The sequence below is a fragment of the Ammospiza nelsoni genome, chromosome 6, assembly GCF_027579445.1.
Source record: "Ammospiza nelsoni isolate bAmmNel1 chromosome 6, bAmmNel1.pri, whole genome shotgun sequence".
Lineage (NCBI taxonomy): Eukaryota > Metazoa > Chordata > Aves > Passeriformes > Passerellidae > Ammospiza > Ammospiza nelsoni.
This window is the reverse complement of record NC_080638.1, coordinates 41,059,509-41,078,760: the sequence shown is the minus strand read 5'-3', so window position 1 is coordinate 41,078,760 and position 19,252 is coordinate 41,059,509. Positions and strand designations below refer to the sequence as shown.

General features: G+C 37.2%; 1 protein-coding gene across 1 annotated transcript in view; it reads left to right on the top strand.

Annotated features, from left to right (window-relative positions):
• Positions 1 to 14,340, top strand: part of SEC23A (SEC23 homolog A, COPII coat complex component) — a 30,661-nt gene extending 16,321 nt beyond the window's left edge. Inside the window, exons 12-20 of the mRNA XM_059474276.1 lie at positions 351 to 440; positions 1,684 to 1,790; positions 2,768 to 2,921; positions 3,623 to 3,700; positions 4,686 to 4,847; positions 6,283 to 6,369; positions 7,868 to 8,023; positions 8,603 to 8,668; positions 12,918 to 14,340. Of these exons, the coding sequence (XP_059330259.1) occupies positions 351 to 440; positions 1,684 to 1,790; positions 2,768 to 2,921; positions 3,623 to 3,700; positions 4,686 to 4,847; positions 6,283 to 6,369; positions 7,868 to 8,023; positions 8,603 to 8,668; positions 12,918 to 13,007 (990 nt within the window). The 3' untranslated portion in view covers positions 13,008 to 14,340. The remainder of the gene's footprint in view (positions 1 to 350; positions 441 to 1,683; positions 1,791 to 2,767; positions 2,922 to 3,622; positions 3,701 to 4,685; positions 4,848 to 6,282; positions 6,370 to 7,867; positions 8,024 to 8,602; positions 8,669 to 12,917) is intronic.
• The last annotated feature ends 4,912 nt before the right edge of the window (positions 14,341 to 19,252 follow it).

Below are 19,252 nucleotides of genomic sequence, written 5' to 3'. Positions count from 1 at the left end.
ATGATTCCACTTGCATGTGCTTTTTACCTCTGCTTAAGCAAAATCTGGTATTTTCCTGTTTCTAACTTGCTTTTTCAGTCTTTTTCTAATGCCAGCTTCTGATCTTTCTAATGTATTAATTACTTACAAAAAAAATATCTACAATCTCTTTTTTCTAAAATTATTCCAATTTAATTATATCCAGCACTGCAGTTGCTTTGCAGGAGTGTTTGTTTGAGAGGGTGACAGAGTGAGCAGGGAGAAAGCTTGTGAGAGTAGTTGCAAACAGTTCCCTGTAATGGCTAGATGCTGTATTTCACAAACCAGGAAATACTTCTGGTTTATAAAAGTATTACAAAATCTTTCTGCAGGAGATTGGAACAGGAGGCACTTGTCAATGGAAGATTTGTGGTCTTAATCCTACTACAACACTTGCACTGTACTTTGAGGTGGTAAACCAGGTAATAAATATTTGTCTACTTGTCTACCAAACACAGTAATCTTACAAGATTTGACAGACATATAAAGTATTTTTATGTGATTCCCCCAAGCACAGTAGCAGGGATAAAAATGATGTTGCCATTTTGTGTTGTTGAAGTTTAGAGGTGGACAATAATTGCCTAATGACGAGCTAATCTTTGTGTTTGTGATAATGAGCACTAAAGAACTCTACAAATTTTGATTAGAATTCATAATCTAACTCAATTTTTTCTTTCAGTGTTTTACTTATTGAATGTATTTTAATTGCCTTATGTAGAAATGCTGTAATCTGTGTATTTAAAAGTGCTTTTCAGTATTTCTCTGATGTTTTAGTTACAAGGTAATTACTACATCCTGTTACATTTTAATTTACTGCTCAGTATTTGCAAGCAAAGATTGGTTTCATTGAAATGCATGAAGGACAAATAGTCTGATTTCCTGTTTCCCTGAGGAAAAAAGAGGATGAAAATATGAGGAGCAAGTGTGGTACTCATTCTCACACCATTTCTTATTCCAAGAAGCAGCTTAGGAACTGAGCCGACTGTAGTTTTTATATATTTAGTGTGCTGTATTTCATAGTTTGTTATTTTTGCGAAGGTTTGAGAACTTGAACTTATATTAGCCAGGTTTTGATTTTACTTCTTGTATGTTTTTGTTGGGCTCATTTTATTGGTAGCTCTAAAACCGGCCTATTATTTAGTGTAGTAGTTGATTTCAACTCTCCTTCTCTTTTGAATTGTTTATATAGCATGTTAGCCTGTATTTTCACTGAGCAGAGTTTTGAAATTTCAGTCTACACCTGGATTCCAATCTTTGTTTTGACAGTACTGTTGGAGATCCACTGATCAACATTTTAGATTAGTATCAGTTTTCTATCCTGTAATTCCAGTGAGTCATACGGTGTTCAAATAGAATGTGGTGAAACCAGGAATTGTAAGGCCCCTTGGAAAACATTATCTCTGTAAGGGCATGTGTAAGGAGAGAGCATTGGTTGCTTTAAGGATATCTGGTGAAGCCAGCAACTGCTTCTAACATCCCTAAACAATCTCCAAGTTGATTATCTGTATGTAGTAAAGGCACTCAATGTAACAAAAGCACCAGATGATGCATTAATATAACTTGGGCTGTCTATTGGAAAGAATTTCTAGTAATTAGTTATACATTTTCAAATCATACTGTAAAATCTTGAGATTCTCTTTTATTTTCTTTTCCTTTTGTACTTAGCACAATGCTCCCATTCCTCAAGGAGGACGTGGTGCAATCCAGTTTGTGACTCAGTACCAGCATTCCAGCGGACAGAGACGTATCAGAGTGACCACAGTTGCCAGAAAGTATGTTTTACTTGTGGTGAATAATTTTTGAAAAGTCAGGGTGTATATATGCCTTTTACTTTGTAGATTTTTTCAGCAGTCTCTTGTTGGAGACAGTTTCCTCTCTTGTCCTGTGGACTGTTTTTTCTCTGAGAGGTTACAGTGGCTGTATAGTGTTATTGTAGGAGTGCTCTGAGGAAAGCCAAGTGATTTTAGACAAAGGGGAAGATGTGAATGAAATTCTGTGGCCTAAACTGAGGATATGTTTGGGGTTAGAGAATGGCAAAAATCACTTCATAACTTAACTGGAGAATGCTAACTGCAGTTCAGAGGGCTGTAAATACCTGGTATTCCATGTATAACCTTTACCTACAGTTTCCTTGAATCAATATACTTCACAATTTTAGGAAATGATGTTTAGTATTTTGAATACATTTTTCAGTGTCCAGTGACATTTATTTACTCTAAGCTGAAGGAGATTATTACTTGGTTAATTCGATGGAAAATTCAGCTTATTGAAAAAAGCATTGCCCTAATTGTTGAAAAGACTATGTTGTTAACTTAATTAGTTGTATTTGTAGAATTCTGGTGGCTGATGAAAGGTCTAATTAGTAGTTTACTCTGTAAATTAAAAAGAACTGGCAAAATGCACAAGAAAATTGCTTATGTGGGAGTGTGTGATTAGATTAGTCCATGGTGTTTTCTGTAACAATCTTTCATCATTAATTTTTAAAAAAATATGGTACCTATTCTATTAGTGACATTATATTTTATTTCACTGGTTGCATGGTATCTGTGCAAATAAGGAACATTTCTAATTAAAGAATGTTAACTGGGAGGCTGCTCATTCTATCTGCCTGGTAGATTTTTTGAAGCTTCAGCATGAGTTTGTTGAACTGCTAACTGCTAAGGTTTCTTTGCCTTAATTTTGAAGGGATGTTTTGGGGTTGGCTTTTTCCTTTCACTGTGATGTAAATCCTTGTATTTTTGTTTTCCAGCTGGGCAGATGCACAGACCCAGATTCAAAACATTGCTGCATCTTTTGACCAGGAAGCTGCTGCAATTCTCATGGCCAGATTGGCAGTGTACAGGGCAGAGACAGAGGAGGGCCCTGACGTGCTGAGGTGGCTGGACAGACAGCTTATACGACTGGTAAAACGAGCTGTACTGAATGACTCAGATGGGTTTCTTGCAGACACATACTGTTCAGTGATAGTTTACTTGAAAATAAAAGTAAAAAATGAACTGAATGCTTAATTTCCACATGAGGTTATACAGAATTAACTAAGATTTTCTATTTAAAATGTAAAAAAGAGCAGGTGTATTTTCAGTTTATTTTTCATGTATTTTCATTTATTTATGTTTTGTCAACATATTATAATTGCCAAGAATTAAGAAAAATTTTGGCATATGATTAGCAGAAATTAAAGTTTTCTCTGCTTTCTGTTGTCTGTCATGATATTGCAGAGTAAATATTTTTAGCAAAAAAAAGGCAAAGTATCTAGAAAACTATATGGATTTTTTTAAAGTTCCATTTTCTGTTTGTTTTTAAAAATGTATTTTAATTTTGATTTTTAAGTAATTAATTTTCTTCTGGTTGGTTTAATTGTCCAGGTCTGCTTAGTGATTTTAGAGGGAAAAACAACCAACACACAAAGTTCTTAAAGCCTCTTAGATAAGCCAATCACTGCTTGTTAAAAAGAGATCTTGTGTCAGTGTTTCTGCTAGGTTTCTGTTTGTTTACAAAGTTGCAAACACCTCAAGTCATGTGCCTGTTAAAACCAAACTTACAGTAATGGCATGACCATGCAAGTATATTTCTTAATACAGATTTTCTTTCTTGTTTACTCCAGTGTCAGAAATTTGGAGAATATCACAAGGATGATCCAAGCTCTTTCAGATTTTCAGAAACATTTTCACTTTATCCACAGGTGAGTTTGTCTGTAGGAAGGTTTGTCTATAGAGATGGAAGAGAATGCTCAGTGAAGAAAGAGTCCTTGTAGCACTGAGTACAATAAGGCATAACAGGATGAACAGACTCCTTGCCCCTTACTACTGTCTGGCATGTGGCATTAAGAAAATAATTTCTGTTGTCTGTGCTCCTGTGTCCTTTTTGTCCTCTGCCCTTACAGTTAAATGTCTAACTATGTATATTTTTTGTTTCTCCTACAGTGAAATCCTTATCTCACCTGAATTTGTAATTCATATAATGACACTCCTAAAAGGGCTGCTCTAATGAAGAAATTCAGAAAACATGAGGAGGATAAATGGATTTGCTTTATTGTTTCTCTCCCATATGATTTATGATACTGACCAGAAAACAGACACTTCTCTGTGAAGTGAACTTGACCTTGACTGTATTGAACTTCAAACAGTTTCTTTGTGAATAATCTGTTCTGATAAATTTCTCCCTTCTGATAGCTCCAGATACTTCACTTTTGGACACTTCACGCACTGCCATGATATTTCTGTTTCAGTTATGCACTAATCTGTCTGTAGGTGTTAAGTGTTGTGTAGAGATTGAATCAGCAGGTGGAGAATTTGTTTCAGCAATGAAAGCATATGCTTTTACTAGCAAAGTTTGACTTTGCTGTGGTTAATGTTCCTTTTTCTGTTTATGTGCTGTAACTTACTTAGGTGTAGAACAGCAACCTCCCTCATAGGAATGGTGGAACTTATAGTGAAGGGAGCATTTCAAAGCTGCTTTGTAGGTTTACCCATTCTGATACCTCTCTTACTGTCATGGGAGTGTGTAAAAACTAGCAAAGGTGCCTGTAGAGATTCAAAATGTTAAAGGAGCTGGGATTCAGTTTTGTTCTGGCATTGGTCTCATGCAGTTTGTGGAAAATATTTCTCTCCTTGTTCAACTCTACTTTTGATCTGTCAGAGTTCAAAACAGTCGTTCTTGTTTTGCAGTTCATGTTTCACTTGAGGAGATCTCCTTTCTTGCAAGTTTTTAACAACAGTCCGGACGAGAGCTCCTACTATCGTCATCACTTTATGCGTCAAGATCTAACCCAGTCGCTTATCATGGTTCAGCCAATTCTTTATGCCTACTCTTTCAATGGACCTCCAGAGGTATCAGTAAAATAACTCCATTGTGGGTTAAAAGGTGCTTTGTTGAGAAAGAGCTGATTGCTGTCTTCACTGTTACATTTTATAAAATGTATTGGTTTAAAATTTATTGTATGAGAAATAACATTCATTTGATTTAAAGCAGCTATGAACAAGGCATATCTCAGAATTTTGATGTAGCAGTCTTGAGAATAAAAGTCACTTTGTAAAGAGATTATTTTTTAAACTTAAGGATGGTACTTTTTTGTTAGTTTTTGAGAGCTTTGTTTGGCTTTGTGGAGCCAGAATGTAAATATAAACAAAAATAATTTTATTTAAAAATGTACTTTCACTGTTACCTGAAAGAAAAGTTGAGGTTTTTTTAAATGTAAAAAAATTTCCTCAATTTTAGTGCCTTAATCCAAAGCTTCTAATGTTAACATGGTTCCCATTATGTGTAGATTTAGTACAGAACCTTCCCGCTGACCTTGTCATGGCACGTTCTGTATAAACCTAAAATAAAAAGCTAGTATTCCAAGAAGCTTCTGAAAAAAGTGTCAGGCACTTGTTTGTGTCAGCAGATAACAAAATAGTCTGTTACATAAAAGAGAGCGAGGCAGTGAAAACAAACATAGTAGTTGAGGATCTTGGCAGATTGTATTTCTAACTTTTTTTAGGACTTTTTTCTTTTAGATTATTCATGAGGATACAAAAAAAAGACTTTCAGAAGTGGAGCTCAAATAAAAATAATAAGGTGGTTTGTGAAGAGCAGCTTGCAAGTCTCCCATGTATGAAAAACAAATAGTTCCATTGGTGATTGAAGGATAAATATGATTAAACAGGAGCTAATGTCTCAGCGTAGAATGAATAACATTTTTTTCTTGATTCTTGGAATAGTTAACATTTTTCTTATCTCTAGTAATTTTGATTCAGTTAAATCATATAGCACTGATAACAGTGTCACTACCCTTAAAAAGGAGACTGAAAACCTTAAATATTAGATTTCATTAACCACGAGTATTTACTATATACAGTATGGGGGATATATATGCATAGTACTAATATGCTGTGAACACAAGATGTAAAAAAACCCCAAACAAAACCTTACACTTGAACTGCTGAATCTTTATGCATTGAAATACAATTCAAATTAATGGCAATGTGTGGGTAAATACAGAGGTACATGAAAGACCAGTAAAGTGCATAATAATGAAAGGGGTTTCAGCTCTTGAATACATTTTTTATTACTTTCCTGAAGTATCAGGCATAGAATCAGGCAGGATAACTTCAGAATGAAATTGTGTGGGTTGCAGATGTATAACATGAAAAGGAGCAAATATGGAGCTTTAGTAAGTGACTGAAAAAGTTCCTAAGTTACTGATTAAAAAATCTGGCAATGCCATTTGATTGGTCAATTCTGCCTCAGTTGATAATTCTTAAATTTATTTTTAAATCTTAGCCTGTTCTTCTGGATAGCAGCAGCATTTTACCAGATCGCATTCTCCTTATGGACACCTTTTTCCAAATCCTTATTTATCATGGAGAGGTAAGATTGTAATTTCTTACATAAATACTTTTTTTCTGTAGGAGTGATATATTATGGAAATCACTGGAAGTCAGGCTCCATGCTCAAGCACCTCCAGTGCTTGACTCTCTTATTTGCATGGCTGACAGCAGAATCCTAGTTTGTGTTTTTGGTTTGGTAGTTTAACGTGTCTATATGCACATACCTGACATGACTTGACATCTTGGTCCTGTTTCTTATGAAGAGTTTGAGATGAATGAGCTTCAATATGCAGAGTATTTTTTTAGATCAATATTTTTCCTACTTTAGAGAGTGTTATACTCTTCCTCCCCCTCCTCCCTGCTTTTCACTCATTTATTTTAGACCTTTAAATTGGTTCTTCAGGGATGGGTAGTCAGAACAGCAAGTTTATAGTTACCCTTTGTCTGTACTGTCCTGGATGAATGGAACTGCTCCTGGCAGTTTGGTAGGTAGACATTTCTTAGTAATAAAGTGCTTGTGAATTGTTACTGCTCTGCCTCCCTGGAAGAACTGAGCTGCTGCTTTTTACTTCTTTGCAAATGTAAATGGTTCATAGCTGAGAATTTGAAAAATACTATTCTGGATCGTGTCCTTGTAGCTACACTGATAAAAATATTTACTAAACTTCAACACTTCTTAAGTAGCAGAATATTATCTTATCGTTGTAAGGTGCTGTCAGCAAGCAGCAGTGGTGGGCTGCTCCCTGAGGGAAGGGGAACAGGGGCTGAGCATCTCTGCAAGGCAGGCAGGGTCTTGTCACTGAGGACCTGTCCCCAGTGTACCTGAGCAAGGCAAGCAAAGCAGCCGTGGGCTGTAGCCAGACTCAGCCTTCAGTCCAGATCACCAGACAAGTTGATGGGGATGAGGCAGCTCCAAGTTCTGGCCATGAAGTCCAGTCCCTGAGTGGGGGTCCGGATCAGTAGGTGCATGGCCTGGTCCAGGCCTGTAGCTCAGGCAGGAGCCAGGAATGAGACCCTCAGTTTAAAAGAGCTGCCAAGCAGAGGAGGGAGGAGCCCCTTCTGGGGGTCCCTCCAGGGCTTTCCCAGCAGCCCCTAGCAGGGCTTTCCTAGCAGCTGCCTGTGTCAGTGAGCTGACCTGGAGCAGCCAGCCTCTCTCCTAGGGTGGGGAGGTTGTGCTACAGACTCTGAAAGGTATCAGTATAAATACTTATTTCTTATGTGTCATAGACATGCATATTAGAGAAGTGTAAATAATATCTTTGACCTCCTCCAAACAAAATACTTGACTTGTAAAAGATGACCAAAAAAGAGGAAGTACAGATGGACCACAAATTGTTAAGAGTTTGAAAAAAAAAATCTTAGTAGCATGTTACCTGCACATCTTGGCTTTTAAAAATTAATTTCCGTACTATAGGACAGAAAGGGATGAATGATAGAAAAGAGGCCAGCAATGGCACATTCTCCTCTGAAAAGACCTGTGTATACTCTAAGAAAGTTTGGTGAATCAGTTCTAAACTTCTTTGTTTCCCTGTCCCCAGACCATAGCACAGTGGCGTAAGTCGGGGTATCAAGATATGCCAGAATATGAAAATTTCCACCACTTGCTACAAGCTCCAGTAGACGATGCCCAAGAAATTCTCCATTCCAGATTTCCAATGCCCAGATACATTGATACAGAGCATGGAGGAAGCCAGGTATGGTGAAGTGTATGTTATATAATCTTGGAAATGATATGTTAGTAATTTTGTGAGATATCTTTGGTAGTAAACATCAATTTCTCTGCTAAAATATACATAATTGCAAATCAATGTTCTGACTCTTAAAGCTTTTACAGAACAAGATATTTAGGAGTAGCTTTCTCCCTAATTTGTGAATCCTACTATGTATTATTGTTTTAATCATACTGACTTGGTCTCAGATTCTTTTGTAAACTGTGTAGGGCAGAAAAGACAGTCTGCGTCTCTGAACCAATACCAGAATTACTATTTGTGTCTTTGTAAAAAAATTTATTAATTAATGTCTTGTTGATATTCACATATGCTTTGCTAGTGCTCGAAAAACACAAAAGCTTACTTTCGGCTGCATCAGAAAGTTTTTAGCAGTTCTTCATTAGAGCTGTGGAATCAGTGAGTGGCTTTATTTGCAGAGGTGCTGTTTGCAGTGTCTGTATCTCTGGATAGTAGAAATGACATATTTCATACATATGCAGTTTTTTTCTGAGTGCAGGAAAATTCTGTTTGAGAAGATCAATTTCTTGTCTTTATTTTTTAAAGGCTCGATTCCTGCTTTCAAAAGTAAATCCCTCTCAGACTCATAACAACATGTATGCGTGGGGACAGGTGAGTATGAATCTGCTGACAAAGCTTATATACATGATTTTTTTCCCCTTATTTCAGAAGGGAAGTGAAGTGGCACATAGGGTACATATCAGTAATAATGTGAAGTTTTTGAAACTGAAAAAGAAATGCAGTTTTGGTCTGATGTGACCAAAATTACAAAAGTTAAGAAAAATGGTCTTTATTTCTTCAGACAGAAATGATCTGGTTTACTATTTCAAGCTTCTGTCAGGCTGCTTTCATGTCTAGCCTACTTTCTTAGATGGTGTTATCTTAAGACTATGGGTTTGATGTTTGCCTGACAGAGCCCCTCAAAGGACTTTGACTGAAACAGTTTTGCAAAGTTAAAAGCAGATATTTTGTTGAGGCAACAGATAAAAAGATTTGGAATAGTCACTGATAAGAGCACTTACTGCCTTAGTACTAAATATTTTGAGGCTAGACAATGATTGATTTAAGCTAAGTATACCATTTACAATTCATTAAGCTTAACTTTACCAGTAATTAAGTTTAGTTTCATTCTGCTTAGTAGCAGAGATGCAGATCTTACCAAACAGTGTTTCTGCTTTTGAGGGAGAGAGGAGCAAACCCATCAGCCTGAAAGGTAGAATCGTATTCTTGTCTGCACCATGTTGGAATTAAAATAATTTTATACCTGCTGTAGTCAAATAGGATGTTCCCTGTTGCTGCTGTGAGAGATGTAAGAAGGGCAGCCACTTTATCATATTTTCATATTGGTGGGTGTGTTTTTTCATATATAAATGAGTGACAATGAGGGTTTAGGTAGCTTTGGTCAGGCTGAGCTGTCTTGTGGATGAAAATTGCTCAAGGGCAGAACAGAACAGTAACACTTCAGTATTGCTTCTTCCACCTGGCTGAGCCGTTAGAAAGGCTGCTTGACCTTTGCCTGGTGGCCCTCTCTTTAAGTCAGCATGTTGCAGCCTTGTATTGTTATCTTCCTGTCCACCTGTATCACAGAGCTTTAGATCTCATTGCTATCAATACCTTAAAATACTGGAAATGAGGGTGCTTTCCACACGTGAAGTCTAAGGGACTTTTTTGCAGTAGGGGAGATAAACGTTGAAGGTAGTTATAAGAACTGGCAAATACACCAGTGCCAGTGTACTGATGTTTTCCAGAATTTCCAGAATTTCTGTGACCAGAAATCAGTTTTCAAATCTTGTCTTTAGGCAGAAAGTTTTATTCAGAAGTTAAACACTCTGTAGCAGCTTGTATTATTGAATGGTGCATTGAATGGTTCTATGATCTCCTTCTACATTTATCTTCTGTAGTGAGTAAGTGCTAGTGCAGTGTCATCTTCTCATGCAAATCTAATGGCATCAGACATTTGAAGCTACATATTAACTGTGCTGTTAGAGTATTTTGCTAAATGGTGTACACTACTGAAGTAATGAGTGAGAAAGCTCTATAGCAATTTTATGGCAGTTACTTTGTCAAATAAGTTTTATCAGGCTGCATTTTCATAGGGATGAATTGGATCTAATGAAGCTTCTGGCAATGAACATCACTGAGGTCCAGAGTGAAAAAACTTGAAAATTTTGTACTGAGTCAGGTCCAGCACAATTTGAACACAAATCCCAAATTCTTTTGTTTCCAAAGTTGGTAATATAACCAGCAGTTCATTAGTGCTTCTCTTCATCTTGTTTCCCCTCAACATACACACAAATGCTGTAGTTTAGAAGGTCTTATTTTTAATTTAAACATTACGTGGAATTTTTTGAAGTTTCCACATTTCCAGCAGTACAGGACAACTGTTTTCTGTTTAATTAATAAGCAAATGAAACAGTATTCCAAATGTAAATACAAAAAATAAATCTTCAGCTGATCTGTAGTATAATGTTTCATGCTGGACAGGTGAGACTGATACCTCTTGCAAAAGATAGCCATCCATTTTAATGCTAAAAAGAATTCAGTTCTAGGGTAACATAAGAAATGATGTATTAACCTCCCCGGGGGCACTGCACTATGTGTGCTCAAGGTAATATGCTAGTACTTGATATGGTAACATTTGCAGGTTTTTTTGCAAAAAAAAAGTTGAATCAAGTACTAATTATGAAATGAGAAGTGTTATATCTGGGAGAAATTTAAAACTGATTGGCATCTTGCTCTTTTTTTTTCATGACATTCCTGGATTGTTTCATATTTTATTTTGTGCACAACTAAAAGTCCACACTGACCAGAAGAGGGCGCCCACACACCACTGAAAACATTCAGGGAGTGATAAATTGCCTGGTTGGTTTTTAATATTCTAAGTAAAGATTTTATTTAACCTTTAGCAGGCAGGTGCCTTAATAGTATAGAAAGCATTTTCAGAAAATAATGATAAACTTTTTGTGCATCTCCATTATGTGGTTGGTGTTTGAAGATGCAGAAAGGACCTGTGAGTGCTGATTGACAGCTGCTGAACATGAGCCTGTATGTGCCCAGGTGACAGAGAAGGTCAATGGCACTCTGGCTTGGATCAAGAATATTGTGTCCAACAGGACCAAGGGAAGGGATTGTCCTCCTGTGCTCACCACTGGTGAGGCCACACCTTGAGTCCTATGTACAGTTTAGGGCCCCTCACTGCAAGGAGGACATTGAGCTGCTGGACTGTGTCCAGGAAAGGGAAATGGAGCTGGTGAGGGCTCTGGAGCACAAGTTCTGTGAGGAGTGGCTGAGGGAGCTGGGGGTGCTTAGTCTGGAAAAGAGGAGGTTCAGGGGAGACTGTATCACTCTGCACAGCTACCTGACAGGAGCCAGGTAGGAGTTGGGCTCTTGTCACAGGTAACAAGCAATACAAAAAGAAAAATTTGCCTCAATATGCCAGAGGACATTTAAAGTGAATATTAGGAAAAATTTCTTCATAGGAAGGGTTGTCAAGCATTGGAATGTGAGGCCCAGGGAAGTGATAGAGTCACTGTCTCTGGAGGTGTTTAGGAGTTGTGTAGATGTGGCACTTAGGGACATGGTTTAGCAGTGGGTTTGGCAGTGCTGGGTTAATGGTTGGACTCACTGACCTTAGAGGTCTTTTCTACCTAAATGATTCTATGATTCTTATATAAGAGAGCTCAGACTTAGCATTTGACAGGCTTGGAAGTAGAGCATCCTTTAATCTCATCTTGCTGCTATCAGATGGTAGCTAATTTAGTGTGCCTTCCCTGAGAGTGGCTGTATATTGTAGTGATCCAAGAAATCTTGCTGCACTTGGATTTGTCTCTTGGTCATTCACTGACAACTGTTTCTGGCCAGGTCTCAGAAAACAGCATCTCATTAGGACTTTTGAGTTTTGAGCATCCTCATTAGGACTTTTGTGTCTGTGTTTTGGAAGATTTTCCAAGAGTTCCAACAGCTCTGGATTTATTTGGAAATATGGATGCTTTGTACCTTTGAAAAGGTCGAATTGTTGAGCTGTACAGGAATTCTTCCTGTATCTGTAAATGGAAATAGTGGTAGACTGGTCTCAAAAGACTTAAGGGAGTTACTGTGTAATATTTGCAGAGTTGCCAACTGCTTGTTTATTTTGACTTTGTTAAATTTGGTAAATTTGTTTAGAAATAGTAATTAAAACATGACAGTTTTGAACTTCTTGGATTTGTGAAATTGCAAGAATCCACGCAAAAGGTTTTTTTTGGTTGTTTTGTGATTTGATTGCTCGTGAGTTTCAGCTGCTTTTGGCCTTTCTCTGAGGTGGTAGAGAGCCACAGGAGAGAATAGGCCCACCTCTCTTTGGGAAAGCCAGATGACCTTTGCTTGGTGTCAAATCAGACCCTTAGGGGATTTGTTTCCTTCTTTCACCATTTTGATACGTCTGAGCTTCACTGGCATATACTGATTTGTTGGTTGTGTCATTTGCATATTACTGTTTCTCTCCTTTTTGCTCTGCTGAGGCAGGAAGGATGCAGGAACTGTGCTGTGGACATTTTATTTACATGTAGAATTTTGTAAATTAATATTTGGCAATTCTCGAGTTTTGTATGGCTGGTGTAAAGATCTTGCTATACAGCAAGTCATTGCTCTGTGTTAATGGAAGAGAATGTAGTTGTGGTTTATGCTTGAATTCATGTAAATGTATGAAAATTTATGTAAATGTACAGTCTGCTGGGTTTTTTTGTCAGAATTTCAGCAATGATACACTTCTAGGATCTTGCTAAATTTATGAAATGTTTATTCAGTGGAACATATTGTGTCTTAAAATGCTTTTTCTTCACAATGTGTATAATCAGTTCTCTTTTTTTCCCTTATTTCATAGGAGTCTGGAGCACCCATTCTTACTGATGATGTCAGCTTACAAGTATTTATGGATCATCTGAAGAAACTCGCTGTCTCAAGTGCTGCCTGAAATTCTGCAGTGCATTAGAGGCACAGATAAACTGCAGCCATATTTCAGCTTTTTTCTCCTTTACCCTTTTCCATGTCTCTCTTGACAGAGTGCTCTGATATGCACAAGCTGCCTGACTAGATGTAAAGCAGTGTTGTTTTGAAAGAAAAGCTTTGTTATCAGCAAATGTTTTAATGTGAACTGCAGTTTGTAAAAATTAGAGGTACTAGATTTAAGTTATAAGCAGAGGAAAAAGAACAGTAATTTTGATTACTGTGATACTATAATTACTTTGAGATCATTTGCAACAACTTTGAGATGTGATTTCAGTTTCTTGTTTGAAATGGTTGGGGTTGATTATGCTCTGCAGTACAAAGGCCCATTGAACAATAAAGGAAATCTTTGGTGATGTCTGGCTTTCCAGACTGCCATGTGATTACTTTTGTTCACTCAATCTGAGCCTGAATGAACAAAGCAACAACAAAAAGCCTATAAGAAGAGTATTAACTCAGTCTTTTGATTTAGGCTGATGAATTTCTATTTCCTGCAGAGATATTGCTTAGGGGTATTTAATTTCAAGTATTTCTTCCCATTTACCCAATTTGATTCTTTGGGAACAGAGTTTTTCTTTATTTCAATGTAAAGATTTTGAACTAAAAACATATAAACTCCACTGTTGCACAAAATTTAAATCCACATCTGTTTTGACCAAAGTATCTCTTATCAAACACAGTAACAGGTGAATATGCTAAAAGTTAACACTTTCAACTTGAGCAAAGAAGAAAGCCTACACTACCAAAATGAACTAAGAGAACAGGCTTGATTTTTGTCTTGGTGAGTATAGTTAAAAATAAAACTTACCATTTTTATTATTGCCTTATAATGTTATTACACTAATGCATGACACTGCACATCTGCTTTTTGTTTCTGCATCTTTTTTGTTATGAATTCAACAGGCTTTCGTTCTTGTTGAAACAGTATTACATAGAATATGATTTAATTAATTTGATCTTTAGTTCATACTTGCTTTTTTGGGGGGTGGATAAATTAGTAGGCTTTCCCATTTACTTGTTGAAGTTTACACATAAAACAGATGTTTACATAGGTAATGTGACATTTTGACAAGCAAAGATGTGAAGTGTGGTAGTGGGCAATAAAAAATGTGCCAAGTGTAAAGGAATAGCGAGTTCATAGGAAATTCAGTTGTTTATTGGTCTGATAAACATGAAGATGGTTTTTCTGTTTTCTGTAAATTCTTAAAAACTTGATTCAATCATTTGCTCTCCATTTCTTTGATCTAAATGAGATGAGCTCCTTTTGCCTCAAAACAAATAAAATACATGTTTTTCTCTCACTTTTTGTATTTATTGGGCTGGTTTCTGTCAGTTCTTGAAATCAACTGTGGAAATAAAGGTAGTAGTGATAAAATTTAGAATAACTTTTTTTTTTTTGTTCTTTTAATAATTGGTATCAAACTAATTTAACTTCCAGTAGTTAAATTAGTTAACTAATTTTAACTAGTTAATTAATTTAAACTAATTTAAATTAGTTAATTTAAATTAATTTAATTTAATAAGTTAGAGTATTTTAATTTAAACTAATTTAAATTAAAGTACTCTAACTACTTTTTTTGTAACACTAAATATGTCCAGTTTAGTTGATAGTTAGGTAGTTTGCCTTATAAATAAATTCATCATAAGGTCATGATAATGAATGGGTTTTTTTGGTTTCCTTCCTACCCTTTTGTGGAGGGATAGAATGTAAGAAAATAAAGATAGTGCAAAAGGTAGTCTCACACCTGAGGAGTTGCAGCTGTACTAATCACCAAAGATTAGGAACAGGCCTGCCCTTAATAGGCCACAGCTGAGTTCAATAAGAAGAAGAGTGCTACAGAAGAGTGGGTTAGCTGGGTGAGGAGAGAGCTGAAGTTTGTTGGCTGTGCTGTGAAAATGGAGTAAGTGCTCTGAGGAGCAGCACATGAGAAATCACTGAGAAGTCATGGAACTTTTGAAGTAAGTTGACAACACCCTTTAACCAGGTTCCACCTTTTAATAGTTCTTTTTAATCCAATTTCTTAGCAACATTAGCTTATCAAGTATTTAACATTGCCAAATACTTTTTTTAGATCCAGGTATGTCTGAACTATCACCTTTTTCCTTCTGCTTATTCAACTCTTCCAGAGACTGGAAGTGGTTAGTGAGAGAGGATTTTCCTTCTGAAGAAGCATGTAAATTCTTTCCAAAATGTCCATATCTATCCATAGGCTCATAACTCTTATTACAGGCTCTACAATTTTACCAGGGATTGAGATCAGACTCATCAGTCTGTAAGCTGCAGGATTCCTCCAACAGCCCTTTTAGTGGATGAGAGTGACGTGGGCAGTGGTCTGTCAGTCATCTGTCTCTGATGGTCCATCCAGTCCTGGTGGTTTGTAACATCTCCTTCATCTACTTGATCCAATACTTCTTGCATGTTGGCATAGGTCAGGTGCGCTACAATAGGGAAAGGAAGCCATTTGTTCACTGAGAATTGATTAACATTTTAAATTAATGTGTTTTTAGGGTTGTGCTGTGGGAGAAAGTGGTTTAAAAAAGATAAATTGCTACAATTTGAAGTCCTTGCAAGTGTCTATTACTGGGTTTCTTGGTGAAGAGTTTCTACTGATCTGCAATATTCATGATGCTCAAAGTTGACCTATTTGTGATTCCTTTGAACATTTGATTTTGGCTGGAAGCAGATTGGAAATCAGATGAAGAGTTGGTCAAATGTTTTTGAAAGAAAGACTTGGAAGAGCTAACCTGCAGAACAAGGAATAAAACAGTGCTGACTGTTCTGTAAAGGACTGGCAAGTTAAAGACTGAGAATAATCCATGGCAAATCAGAGGGAACAAGCAGCCAGGTACTGCTTTCTTCATGTTGTTGGGCAGGCTGTGGGTTTGAGAACAGTGCAAGATCTGTTCTTGGTCTGAAGTTCCTCGCTCAATATGTGTAAAACTGAAGCATTGCCATCTAGGAAATACATTTGTCTCAGAGAGCAAATGGGAGATTCTGAAGTTAAAATTTTGCCAGGATCATAAAATCAGATGGAGCTCACAGCAATATAGCAGCTGTTCCTGTTTTTTGTTGTTTTTGTGTCTGCTGTTAAGACACATAGAAAAGCACATTGTGATTGATAGTGCTTATATAGTGCCTGGTCTATAAGGTGCTTAGTTCTAGCCTGCTGCCTGTTTCTCTGCACACCTTTACAGGTTCTGCATGCTACACAACCATCTAAATTTTTCTTCTCTTTCCAGTGCCTTAAGTCTTGAACTCGAGTCCATTTATTATGGACTACGGCATATATATATATATATATATATATATATATATATATGTATATATGTGTGTGTATGTGTATATATATATATATATAAAATATGTATATGCCATTAATGTGTTTAGATCATCCCACAACATAAAGCTCCTATTGTCAGTGTCTTAAAGATTAGGTAAAAGTTTTCTGGACCTTGTAAGTGTGAGAGCTACCTTTCGTTCAGGAAGAGAAATGGTGGTTAATTATTTTGAAACAAGCCATTTAGAGCAATAGAAGCCATAATCTAAAATGTGGATGATAGTTTAATATGTATTAAACTCTGCAGTATTTCTGACTGGACCTCAAAACTAGAATTGTTGCCATCCACATAGGTATTTAAGTATGCTGGAAAGAATCTTTGACAGTGCTCTGTTCTTTCAGTAGCAAGACATCAAGTCCCAGCTCTTTGGTTTCTTGCTGACTCTGAGCTGTTGTGATAAATGCCCTGGCTTGGCCTCTTGGCTGCTCCTGCTTCACAGGATTGGAGCTGGTGCAGTCAGTGTCTTAAGAACCTTTGGAAATACTTGATAGTAACTTAATCTGTTGCCATTCATCTTCGAGATCTCTCTTTTCTGGAGAGTCTGAGTTTGTTTTTTTTTTCTTTTTAGCTACTCTCAGTTTTGTATTTTTTGGTGTTTTTTTTTTTTTTTAATCAACTGTTAATAATTTGCTTTCTTCTTCCTGAGGAAAAAGTACTGGATTGTGAAGTGTGGACTGTCTTCTCCTGCTTGGATGGGATAACTCCCAGGTTTAGACACAGATTTAACAAGGTCAGCCAAAAGTTGAAGTGTAGTTGCTTAAAGGCATGTGGAGTTGCCTATAAATACAAATACTGTTAAATATCTAGAACTTCACATCTTGGGGTGTGGAACTGCAATATCAATGAGTGGTCTTATGGCTGCCATCAGTGTTAGGGAAGTTGCATTTCTCAATGTTCCCTCTTTTCCTTGCTTAAATAGAATAGTTGGTGAGCAGTGATGAGAAACCTATCCTATTCAACCCAATCTGAGGCAAATTATTAGATTACCTTCTGTCAGATTGTGAAGCACAATAGAATTGAGCTCAGTTTAGCTTTTGGCATTTTGTGTTCATACAAAAGTTAAATGTTACATGAAAGCCAACAAGCCTGAACAGAACAGATGGAAAAATTAATGAAGCTGTTGCTCTGCTCTGAATTTAATCTAAAATCTTGTTTAAAATAGCAGATTGTTCCTAATATTGTAAGCTTTTGTCTGAATGAAGAACTGCAATGCTAAAAGATAAACAATTTAATCAACCTCCATAAATTGATTTTAGAAAAAATTAAGCAAAATAATCCCCACATACTTTAATAAGGGAGGCTGTCCCCAGTTCCTACAGATTGTCCATTTTGTGTATCCTTCCATCCTTTTCTATGACTGCCTGGAGATATCCAGCTGTGTGGTACAGTTGCTATGAAGCAGGGTAAGACTTTGCTTGCTGGCTAATGTGTGCGGAGCAAGCTTTCTTGAAGAGAAATATATATGTTGTTTCATGATTTGCAGTCAGCTCAATGTATTAGAACTGTTCACATTTAGGGAATGTTTTTTTGGCTAGAGAATGGCCAAAGACCAATATACCAATATACCTTACTAGAAAAGGAACCTGTGTCTTACAAAGGCCAGGCATGGCAGCCCTGTCATAGTTTCACTTCCTAAATACTGGGAACAGACAACTGCTCAAGGGATTTACCACTTTCAAAGCAAGTGTATAAATTATGTGATCGGGATAACTTGGAACCACAATGGTTGTTGAAGTGGGGCCAAAATAAAATTGGGACAGCCTCTGAACTCCCTGAATGTGCACTTCCTTCTGGGTTAGAACTCACCTCTTTGTGGTTACCAACCTTTCAACCTCAGGAGACATGCCAGTGACTCATGTACCAGAGTTGTATGGCATGTACCAGACATGCCACTGTACTCATGTACAGTGACTCATGTACAGATAGCTGATGGAACTGCATTGCTTTTATAGGGTTGTTAGTAAAAGCTTAGCAAGGGAGCAAAGGCATGTGTGAAAAGCTGAAGTGAGGCAGAGACCCAGAAAAGCTTAGGTGGCACTAGATTGGTATGAAGTAGCCCTTGCATTTAATAAGTACCAAAGAAGAGGATTTTATGTTTTTAGCATTCAAGTGTGAGATCCTTTTCAGCTGCATACCATGAGCTGGTGTGGATTTTGCTGTTTGCTGTAGCAGCACAGATATGTTTGAGTCTTGGCTCTGAATTGTGAATGTTTTAAGGCCCTATCCTCCATGACCTGAAGCAAATGCTTCCATGGGAGAGAGATTGTTTTTTCTTTTTTTTTATTGTGCTTCTTCCTTGCTAGATATGTCAGCATGACAGGGTGGCTTGCATTACTAGTTGAAACATGAACAGTTTAAACTGAGCTATCCTAATCTGCAAACAAATCACACCTGGCTAATGAAGTATTTTTATAAGGACTTTATGGCACTGCTGGTCTTTATTCATCCTTGGGTGTACTTTTGTTAGCCCTGTTTTGCAAAGGACCCGAACCTTTCTAGAAAACTCACAGGAAGTTTGTAGGTGGGCAGAACACTACTTGCTGTGTTTTTCTGGTGTGCTGTGAAATGGCCAAAAGAGCAGTGAACAACCCTCAGATCTCTCCTTGCTGTCACAGTTGCTGTCTGCATGGAAGCCAGCTGCTGACACTTGTTTGTCCAAGAGCAGATGTGAGAGACAAACTGCAAGGAGAGGTACTAACAGCTGGCCAAGCTGGCTCTTAAGGACCAGGCTGGGGCTGTTGTTGCTCTTGGTTTCAGGCAATGCTGCCAGTCTACTTTAGACTGAAATGTGACCCTCCCATACAAGTTGCTGTGATGTTTCCTTCCACTCTAGGTTTACACACTGCACTGAGGGGGAAAATAGCCCAGATGTGG